Source organism: Sciurus carolinensis, chromosome 18 (genome assembly GCF_902686445.1).
Source record: "Sciurus carolinensis chromosome 18, mSciCar1.2, whole genome shotgun sequence".
Taxonomy (NCBI): Eukaryota; Metazoa; Chordata; class Mammalia; order Rodentia; family Sciuridae; genus Sciurus; species Sciurus carolinensis.
In genome coordinates, this window is record NC_062230.1 from 32,505,650 (window position 1) to 32,517,104 (window position 11,455).

Below are 11,455 nucleotides of genomic sequence, written 5' to 3' on the forward strand. Positions count from 1 at the left end.
GAAATTGTACAAACAATTCAGATCTTCCATCATAAAATTCTTTGCTGTTTTAAAATCTTAAGCATACTTAATTATTGATAATCATACATATGCTTATGACACGTTATTACAGAGCATTTGTTACCTCTCCTTTGTTTAAGGATAATCCTAAACATTCCACTACTTTATTTTGACTTTTTTGTTGATGCTTTTTAATTATACATAAGTGGAATGCATTGTTACATATTTGTACATGCATGCAATGTAACAACAGCATTCTACTTTAAGCTAGTGATTTTCTAAGTAAATCCTGTAAATTTCACTTTGAGCTTGTCAGCTGCTGTAGAGCAGCAATAAAGGTGTGAAATATGATTTTTAATTTTTTCATTTTATTTGAACAGGATATGGGCACTGTGGTCCTGGGAAAGCTGGAATCAGGATCTATTTGTAAAGGCCAGCAACTTGTGATGATGCCAAATAAGGTAAGAGTTAGTAATGCTCTTTGCTGTTTAGACTTTTCTCTTGAAAATGTTAGCAAGGAGGCAGAACTTTACAAAAGCTTAGCGATTCCCATTAAAATGAACCTAACTTTTTAAAATAATGATTATGTTTGACCAATGCCAAATGTAAACTTTTAGAAAGACTGGTATTTTTGTTATTCAGTGACAAATGAAGGGGTCAATATTAACATGTTAAAGCAAAAAGAGCCAGGGGAAACCATCATCGCCATTGTCTTATAGGCAGGTAAGTGCTTAAGTGACTTGCTACACTTAACAATGAGAAAACCAAGAAAGAAAACAGGTTTAATTATGGTATAGTAAGCCTTCTTGTGTTTTAGATATTATAAAATTATATCCAAGCTGTATATACTCTTGATTTGTTTTGACACAGAGAATTTGCCTAGGGGTCTTTTTTTTTTTCCTTTTTTTAAGTCCGTTCTACCTTATTGTAAATTTTTTTCTATTGGTGTTTCAGTAAAACATGCAAAATCACTATGAAATACTCCTTTGTTATTTCTTTTTTTATACTTTTTTTTTTTTTTTTAAGTTGTGAGTTGACTTGTTTGTTTATATGTGATGCTGAGGATCATGCCCAGTGCCTCACACATACCAGGCAAGCTCTCTAACCACTAAGCTACAATCCCAGCGCCTTTGTGTTATTTCTGACAGCTCATTTGCTGATCTTTGCAGATGACCTGTTGCTAAAACACTTTCTGTTTTCCAGAGAGAGGGCCTCTGTAACACCTTCAAAGATGTTGCTTGATTGGGAATATTGACTTGAATCATCTGAACTTCCAAATAGAGATTTTTAATAGATTTAAGTGAGGATTTTCTTTTTACCATGCTCATTCCAGGGTCTGTGAATTAGAAAAGGTATCTATCCATTGCCCAAGTAATGTTTAAGTATTATTGGCACCTTAGAAATTGTACTTTGGGGTTTCTATTTTAAGCCTACATTTTCTAACATGATCATCTCTGCAACTGAACGTCAACTGAAAGGAAATAATGGTCAGTTTGAGTTTTTGCTCAGTTTGGTCTGTACAGCTGTCACCAAAGTCAGGGGAGTGCATCAAATTTACTGCCGGTAACAGTACAATAAGAATATTGTGCAACTATCATCACTGTCTAGTTCCTTTTTCAAAGGAAATCCTGTACTCAGTAAAGAGTTACGTGCTTTTTAAGCTTAGTTGTTGCAGTAACTTTTGGGAAGTACACACTTCAGATATTTTGTGATTGTTGGGTCATACAAGATAGGTCTACTAAATCCTGGAATTCCACAGGAATAAAATTTAACATCCATAAAGTCAAAATTCAGATATTAAATTTGGTGTTTTGTTTTTGGAAAAAGTGGGGATATATATATATATATATATACACACACATATATATATACACACACACTAGTTTGTACTATGTTCTACTTGGAAATTATTATAATGTCATATTTAGAAGATCACAGGTTAGGGATTGGGGTGGGGGTTGGTTCAGTGGTAGAATGCTTGCCTAGCATTTGCAAGGCCCTAGAATCAATTCCCAGTATTGAAGAGGAAAAAACTTTAATTGGCAATTGTACCTCTAGAATGAGGTTTCATATTTATTGTCTTTGCTGCAAGATTAGGATGCATGGTATAAGAATATACATTAATGTGGTGTAAATCATTATGAGATGAAATTTGGCATATTATAGTCTACAGTGCAGTGAATGTCATAAAATCTTTCTTGGTTTATTTTTAAGCACAATGTGGAAGTTCTTGGAATACTTTCTGATGATGTAGAAACAGATTCTGTAGCACCTGGTGAAAACCTCAAAATCAGACTCAAAGGAATTGAAGAAGAGGAGATTCTTCCAGGATTCATACTTTGTGATCCTAATAACCTTTGTCATTCTGGACGCACATTTGATGCCCAGGTAAATTACTTATTATAGTTGTCACAGTGATGTTAAGAAAAGAGAGAGAAATTAATTAGAATTTCACTGTCTTTTGTCTTAAATATTTGTGACATGCCACTTAACTAAAATTAGGAAAACTAATAGTAGGAGCCATTTATATATCACAATCCTGATGTATATATCAGTCTTCAAGATGATATAAGTACTTATTCGATTGGGAATATTTTTTGTAAATTCCTACTTTTGATCAGTTGATAAAATGTAACCAATATTCACTTTGTAAAACAGTATCAGTGATATATCATTACTTAACATTTTGTTTAGTGTCATTCACTTTGACTAGAGCACAGTTTCCTTGGAAGCTGTGGTTTGTCTGCCCATTCATAGCAAATAACTTAGCAGACATGAATCATACATTTTCTTCATGCCAGTAGTAACCTGAGCTCCCTGGAGAAGGACTGCAAATGGTTGGTGTGGTTAACAGAAGTTTTGAATACTGTTAATAAAGTATGATGACTAATCAGGTTAGATTTGATGTCAGTTATATAAGGTTATTTACTTTTACTGGATGTTGGTTATTGAGAAGTGAATAAAGTTATGACATCTAGGTAGCACATAGGTGGTAATGATTAACTTACTTCCTCCAGGAACATAAAGGAACGGATTCTCAGAATAAAGTTGGCCTGCTGAATTTTTAAAGTTTACCAGGCACTTGCCGTTTTCGGTAGAGTAGGATACTGAAATTCATGCTTTGAAATCTGGTGTCCTATAAACAAAGTTAAGACCCATCATTTTTTAAAACAAAGATAAATTACTGTTCTATTGAGATGGGTTACATTAATTCTTGTGATACTATGTGGCACTTTTAACACTGAATTTTTTTTTAACTTAGAAATTTATTTTTTCTTATTTGGCAGATAGTGATTATAGAGCACAAATCCATCATCTGCCCAGGGTATAATGCGGTGCTGCATATTCATACCTGTATTGAGGAAGTCGAAATAACAGTGAGTTCATTTTAAAATGATTGCATTGTTTATTTACTTACTTACTTTGATTAAGATTGTTCTACATTGCTGGGTACAGTGGTGCACACCTATAATCCCAGCAGCTTGGGAGGTTGAGACAGGAGGATCACAAGTTCAAGGCCAGCCTCAGCAACTTACTGAGACTGTGTCAGATTAAAAAATAAAATGGGCCAGGATGTGGCTTAGTGGTTAAGCACCCCTGGATTCAATCCTTGGTACAAAAAAAAATTGTTTTATGTTGAAAGTTTCTGATGCGCCATTATGATACATTTTTATTTGCACTCTTAAAGGTTGCTTGTATTTGGCATTTTTCTGATCTTCTCATCCTCTTTTCTTGGATAGGCCTTAATCTGCTTGGTAGACAAAAAATCAGGAGAAAAAAGTAAGACTCGACCCCGTTTTGTAAAGCAAGATCAAGTATGCATTGCCCGCTTAAGGACAGCAGGAACCATCTGCCTTGAGACCTTTAAAGACTTCCCTCAAATGGGTCGTTTCACTTTAAGAGATGAGGGTAAGTGCTTTTAAGTTGATTTTTAGGGTCCCTAGCACAGTCCACATTGCAACAGGTTCAAAGGAAACCTAGATTCATGTTCTATAATATTTATCTAACAAATGTTTTGAGTTGGATGTATTGAACAGCAAACAGAATTGACCATGCTATATATGAAGACCTTTAATTTTGATATTTTGTTATTAGTGGATTTAGAAAGTAATAAATATGGAAAAGTAATAAATATGGAAAGTAAGTATGGAAAATACAGGAGTATTTATGGCTTTTTTTAATACATAGTTTTTCAGAGGTATGATATTGATGTCCTTTTGTGTACATCCTTTCTGCCAACCTCTGAGTGATGCAGAGTAGCTGTAATTTTCCTCTCAGGTTCATGAAATTCGATATGAAAACAGAATGAGCCGGGCATGGTGGCACACTCTTGTAATCCAGGTGATTTTGAGAGGCTGAGGCAGGAAGATCACAAGTTTGAGGCTACCTTCAGCAACTTAGTGAGACCCTGTCCCAATATAAAAATAGAAGAGCTGTGAATGTGGTTCAATGGTTAAATACCCCTAGGTTCAACCCCTGGTACCAAAAAAAAAAGACCCAGAATGACTGTTATGAAACTTTTCTTTGTGGGTTGTTAATATTTCTCACTTAGATAACTATTTAAAGATTAGAAAACTTCATGGTTGAAATACAGAATATTGAATTCATATGGTAATTCCAATCCATGTAGCAAAAATTTACTGAGTATCTACTAAGTGTTAAGAACTATGTGAAGAATACATCACCTAACCTTAAAGAAAACAGTAAAGATAGTGTTTCTTTAAATTCCTTATCTTAAAAATCTTGATCAGGCTGGAGCTGTAGTTCAGTGGTGGAGCGCTTGCCTAGCGCATGTGAGGCACTGGGTTTGATCCTTAGCACTACATTAAAAAACAAACAAAAAAAAACAACAAAATTATTTTGTCCATCTACAACCTAAAAATTTTTTTTTTTAAATCTTGGTATAGTGAAATTGGTTTTGGGCTTAGCCTATTATTCAGTCAATATCTAATAATCTGGCAGACAGAAGAAAAGAAAATGTAACAAGGATTTTTATCTTAGAATTGTTTTTCCCCCGAAAGATAACTTGCCTTTTTTAGGTTTTCACAATACCCCAATGGTTCTGTATCCGTCTTTCAGTCCATAGGAATACTATTGGAAGGATGTTTTCACTGGATTGCAAGCTGCTTAAAGATAGGCTTATTTTTTTTAAGTAGCTTTAAATATAATTTGTGCATGAAATTGACCTGTTTTAAGAGTGCATAATTTAGTGAATTTATTGTGCTTACAGAGTTCTCTGACCATTACCACATTCTAATTTTAGTACACTTATAGTACCCTAAAAAGAAGTCTCGAGCCCTTTATAGTTACCCTTTATTCCTACCCTCTAGCCTTTGACAACCACTCATCTTTTTCTTTTTTGGAGTTCCATAAATAGAATCATAAATATGTGCTCCTTTTTGTCTAGCTTATTAAACTTAGCAGGTTTTAGAGGTTTAGCCATTTTGGTACATATACTATTATATTTTTCTTTTTATTGCTGAGTGATACTCCATTGTGTGGATAGGCCACATTTTGTTTATCCAAGAATAGGTTTTCTTTAAAAGGGACTATCTCTTTTCCAGTCCCCCAAATAAGACCTACTTACTAATTACCTAACCTTAATCACAGCTTTGATGATAAAGCCAGGTAGTTAGTATTTAATACCGTACATAGACGTGCTGTTAACTACTGAAAGTTTGTGGTTTTTGTTTGTTTTTAATTTCATTTCTAGGTAAGACCATTGCAATTGGAAAAGTTCTGAAACTGGTTCCCGAGAAAGACTAAGCATTTTCTTGATGACCCTGCACAATACTGTGAGGAAAATTGACTGCAAAAGCCTACTTCACACCGCCTTCTCTTATTTTCTGCCCATTGATAAACCTCTTCCCATATTTTGCAAAGAGAAAATTCACAGCAAAAGTCCACATTATGTCAGCTTTCTCATATTGAGAGCTCTGCTATGCCACTGTGGAATTTTTCCCAAGATCTCCCCTCTCCCTTTCAAACTGCTTCCTTGGACAGATTTGGCAATAGCTTTGTAAGTGATGTGGACATAATTGCCTACAATAATGAATACCTACAGGAATTTTTTTATTTTTCATTTTCCCCTTAGGCATAGTCTTTTTTCCCCAGGCAGATCATTCTGAGTGTGCGAGTGTGTGTGCACATGTTACAAAGACAACTACCATGTTAATAAAATATTCCATTTGAAACCCTTTTCGGTATTTGAATTGCTTTTGAATAATGTTTTTTATCTGGATGTAACATTGTTGCATTAGCTTTTTAACTTTTCCAAGTAATTGAATACATTTTATTACTTGGACTTTTCTAAACTCTTTCCCTAACCACTACTCTAAATGAGGCATTTACAAACAATGTTGAAGTTTGTATTAAAAGAAAGAATTAGTTTGACCCCTTCTTTGATGGTTAGTGCATACATACCAGTTATTAAACACCTTTATGCAACTGTGATCCTGCTTTACTAATTAGGTCTACCAGTTACTTTCTGCCAATTTATATTTTAACATGATTTCTTAAACACAGTAAGTTGTTTTAAAAGAACAGCATACTGTTGTTTTGTAGTGAAGCTTAATGAAATTGTGCCCCTACAGAAATTTCATTAACTGGTTAAATTAGTGGAATTTACAATAAAGAAAGCATGTTGAGATTGGCAAAAATGCCTCTCTTAGTGTTTATAAGAGCTGCATGCATCTAGTATGGAAACTACCAATTACAAGTGCCAGTTTTACAAGTTACTCAGTTTACTCTTTGTGTCAGTAACTATAAAGGTTGGAAGATCCTTGCTGGTTTAAGCTAAATCCCAATCCAGCAACTCAATGAACACATACATAGAATCATCATAATCTGCACAGACTAAAATTAACAGTGATTAAAATAGAATCAAGCACAGTGTAAGTTTTATGTCAATTGTATGAAACTGAGTTTCTTAAATATAAGCTGAAATTTGCTAACCATGATTTGGATGAACCACAGTGCAGCGTTGTGGCTTTTAGACTGAAGGCTGACTTTCTGCTACAACTATCATGACTTTGAAATTTTCCATGAGAATGAATGAGAAATGGAAGAGATCATTTCTGGGTATATCAGAGCCTCCTTCCTGTTGAGTGAGTGTTGCCATTTATCAGACAGCCTCTTTTACATTGTGATTTATCTCTAAGATACTTTGTATTGTATGTTTAATAATGTTCTTTCCCTATAATCTTACTCCTCAGAAAAGAAAAGCCTAGTCGATTATTTCCAGTCATAAATCATAAAATCTAATATTGTTTTCTTAATTATGTACTTCCCATTCATGAAATGAATGAGTACATTTTATGGAAAGGGCAAAGTTATTGTCCTACAGCTCCTTAGAACTATACTTGTGGCTATGAATTGCATGAAATTTAAATTTTATCATGTCTGCAAATTTCTGGGCTTTTATTTTTCTGGGAAATAATGGGACCTTTAATCAGAACATAATAGTTCTTTTTGTACTTCCATGTTAATAAGGAGAAATACTGGCAGTTGCTTGGATTTTAATGATCTTTACAAGTTTAAGAGTCACTGAAATCATTTCCAAAAATAGGTTTCCCTTTTTTAATTCAACACGTTTTTTAAAACCACTTATGTTTGCTGTTAAACATTTACTCTATTAGGATATTATGTGCATGTTGCCAAGACACTTAAGTAAAATGACTTGGACAGCAACTGTGAATGGGCCTACCTCTACAAAATAAGAGTAAAAATAACAAACCTAAAAAAATGTGTTGGATTCAATCTTAACACGGTTGCAAGATTAATCAACACCATACATTTTATGGGCTTTGAAATTCTTCAAGAAGTGTTCCCACTTAAAGTGGATGCATTTAAACCCGTGGTTATACTGGCTAGTCATTTGAATAAGGAGATAATGTGTCTGATATGAACTTGGGAGTGTGTGCAGATGTTTGTTGGATCTTTTAAAGAGCAATACAAATTCCTATGCTGTCATTCTGTCTTCTGCAAGTACAAAATGTTTATATGGTTGACAATGCAAAATAGGGTAACTGGCTGCATATTTAAGATATTACAGACCTAAACATTTCTTCCTCTATACCTAGCATACATTAGCTATGATTTTGTTTGCATCTTTTTATATTAATCTTTATACAACTTTCATGCTAGATTATTTAATTATAGTCCTTTAAATTAATAAACTGAATTTTAAGAGATACCATTGAAGAAAACATCTAAGTAATTGCCATTTTAAACCTCTATTTCTTATTGTGGAAGAAGGGAAAAGATAATACTTTTCGTTTATAATTTGCAAAAAATTTATCCAGTGAAAATATATGTAAAATCAATCAAGAGTTGGACAGAGTGTATATTGCCATGAAATTAACTGACAAATAGTCAAGTGTTCTTGAAATAATTAAACCCATGTATATTTCTTGTTTTGAATTAAAAATCTTGAAATATGTGGTAATTGAATGTAAAAATTTAGTAAACTGTAAAAGTATAGGTTATTCACTGTAATGAGGTAATTCAGACTTGTCTGCTAGTTGAGAAAACTGTAAAAACTGCTTTTACAATACCAGACTTTGAAAGTGAGTTAAACAGTTACTGGCATCCTCTCAGTTGAAGTGCTGCAAATATTTTGGGTCATACTTGCAACCAGATGCAGTTTTGCAACCTAAGAAAAAGTTGAACCTGTGGTCAAAAACTGCTCCCATGATGAACTTTTGTTGGAAAAAAAAAAAACAATAAAACCAAACCAGCTAAACTCTGGCAGTCTTCAGGAACACTAGTAATTACTCCATGATCTTGGATGACTATTAACACATGACAGCACTCTGGCACCTTTCAACATTGGCATGGACTTGCTCATGGACTGCTGCTTCATGGGTGATAGCTTCATTGCTTTGGGTAGGGATTTAAGGTAGTCAAGGGACAAATATGCAGTATTTATTACAGCTCTTAATATCAGGCAACTTTCAACCTTTATACCCTTTGTGAAAATTCTGGTTACAGCACTATAGCTCTGACTGTAGAATGATTAAATGTTATATTCAGTGTTGGCCTACCTTATTAGAATAAACTGTGCAATTAATCCTCTCACAGACATATGTAAGGTAGATACATAGCAGTCAGCTGGATCTGGGGGATGGTTATCTGTCTCCAAATACTGTACTTCCTCCAGCTAATTTTTCAGTGATTCTAGCAGATGCCATCTAATATATTCATGATTGTGTTTCATTTTTAGATACTGCCTTCCATGGCAGCAACTTGTTAAATACATGTAATTACATATGCACAACTCAAAAGATGCATTAGGTTTAAATTTAGCAGTTATTTATATTAGATTTCATAGTAAGTGGAATAAGAAGTGGATTTTTTTTTTCCCAGTAGTACTTCAATTGATTCCATTTGAACTACTTTATTGCCAGAATTCAGATAGAATAGATTTGGTTCAACTTTTGATGGTTTGGGCTCTAGGATATTCTTGATTTTCAGTATCCTAGACTTTACTGAGTCTTCCCTTCAATAACTACACTTCTCACATACCTCTAATCCTATGCTTCCTTGAAAAAGTAATATGCTAGCTGAGTTTACTAAAGATTCTGACAAGGGCCTGGAGGTGTGGGAGTGGAGAGTAAAACACTGTTCTCCAGTGTAAGCGAAAAGCAGACAGGCACTACTTCTGATGAGGCAGAAAACACCAGGATTTCTTAAACCCTGAGACCATAATTGTCTTTTCTGCCTTGTCACACATGCCACTGTGTCCTTTAAAACTTAACGTGGAGACCTCAGGTTTGTGGACGGCACAGGTGAGTCACATTTTGTGCTTCCTGAGGCTCCCCTCTGCCAGGCACATTAGTTTAGTGCTTCAGATGTCAGCCCAAGTCCTTGCTACCTCCTTTCCTGCTGCCCGGGGAAGTGTCTGTGCTGGAGCTGGAGCTCTGGCGCTCCTCAGGTGACGTCCTCGCCTCCATTTCCTCCACATGCATTTGGTGAAAAACTGAGGTCTGAGCCTGCGAGGTCTGCATTTTAGGGACTCACACATTGGGCCCTCAGAAACGTACACACTTTAACTAGTTTCTTCAGTTTGTTTTAAAGGAAATGTAGATCTCTCTCAGGCCAGGATTTAGTGACTAGTTTTTACTAGACAGCTAGTTAATACCTAGATCTCATTTTTTTTAAGAGAGGATTAAAGGGAACTGATTAGGTTTGCTGAGTTTTGTAACCTGATTCCAAAGCATGGAAGAGTGCCCTAGGTAGGAAAGAAACCTTTTTCTTATGATTTGTAGCTACCTACTGTGCCTGACTTGGTGCCTGTGTGAGGATTAAGCCCTTAGTCTGCTCTTGCAATTATTCAAATGACTGAAGTTAAATTTTGCTTTTGTAATAACAATAAAAATTGTCACCTTCCCTTTTGATGGACTTGTCTCTTTGTTTATAATCACCTGTGTTGTGACATTTTCTGTGTAGTCCTTTAATTTGTATCAAGTATTGGAACCATCCACCAGACATTTGTTGGATGGATCTAAAAATTAGCTCAGTCAAGGAAGGAATTTACAAACATCTGCTTGGACGTACTCTGCAGGGCTTTTGTATAATATATATGACACGACACAAAACAAGCAGCAGCCCTGTAGGAAGGGTTGTAGGAGACAATAAATATCAGTGTGGTTTTGCATGAACAGTAGAGCTGAGGAGACAACAGTGATGAATCTGTCAGAACTATGAACCTTTGCATTCAGTACCTCTAAGAAAGATCAAAAGACCAAATGGTACCTGCCCCTCATTATTGTGCAAGGGCAAGAAAAATGACTGATAAGCAGAGGTAGTCTTATGCAGTGGTTAAATGGATGGCAGCAATAGGTCCCTTTGTTTGCTCATCTTTAGACCATGAGGTAGAATGAGTTCCTATTTCAACTATTTTTAGGTGAAAGCACCTAAAATTTTGGTACTTGGTCTCTAGTGTAGGTGTTTGGCATTATACCAACCTTAGCTTAGACAAAACTTATGAGCAAGCTTGTGATAAAGCAGTGATGTATATCTTTAGTTGTAAATAAACTTTAGTGACTGCCCAGTGGTTGACCATATTTTTCAACTTTCAAATAACTAGGCTTCCAACACTGTCCATTAAATGTGTCCTTGGTGTGGTTTTGCTGAAAGAAGAGTTTTCTTCAATGTTTTGCACACCACGTTTGGCACATACTGGGTAGAAAACTGATGGAGTTTTATACTGGATGGCACATGATACTAGTTTTGGAACAGCACTTGCCATCAAAGCATCTTAAAATAGAATAGCATCAAAACCTTGGATGTGTGGCTTTGTAGTGGAGAATTTATCTTCCAAGCTAGAATAAATAATGACCAAATAAATTGAATTTTAAGCTTTGCAAACCTAAAAGGACCTTAAAAAGAAAAAAGCTGAACATCTTTGATCATGTGAAAAAAACAAGTCCTAGGGAAAAAAAAATTTTTTTTC

General features: G+C 34.9%; 1 protein-coding gene across 3 annotated transcripts in view; it reads left to right on the forward strand.

Annotated features, from left to right (window-relative positions):
* Positions 1–10,394, forward strand: part of Gspt1 (G1 to S phase transition 1) — a 32,283-nt gene extending 21,889 nt beyond the window's left edge. For all 3 annotated transcript variants that reach the window (XM_047533751.1, XM_047533754.1, XM_047533752.1), the window contains exons 11-15: positions 381–461; positions 2,215–2,388; positions 3,288–3,377; positions 3,741–3,909; positions 5,714–10,394. In XM_047533751.1, coding sequence (XP_047389707.1) covers positions 381–461; positions 2,215–2,388; positions 3,288–3,377; positions 3,741–3,909; positions 5,714–5,766 — 567 coding nt within the window. In that variant the 3' untranslated portion in view covers positions 5,767–10,394. The remainder of the gene's footprint in view (positions 1–380; positions 462–2,214; positions 2,389–3,287; positions 3,378–3,740; positions 3,910–5,713) is intronic.
* The last annotated feature ends 1,061 nt before the right edge of the window (positions 10,395–11,455 follow it).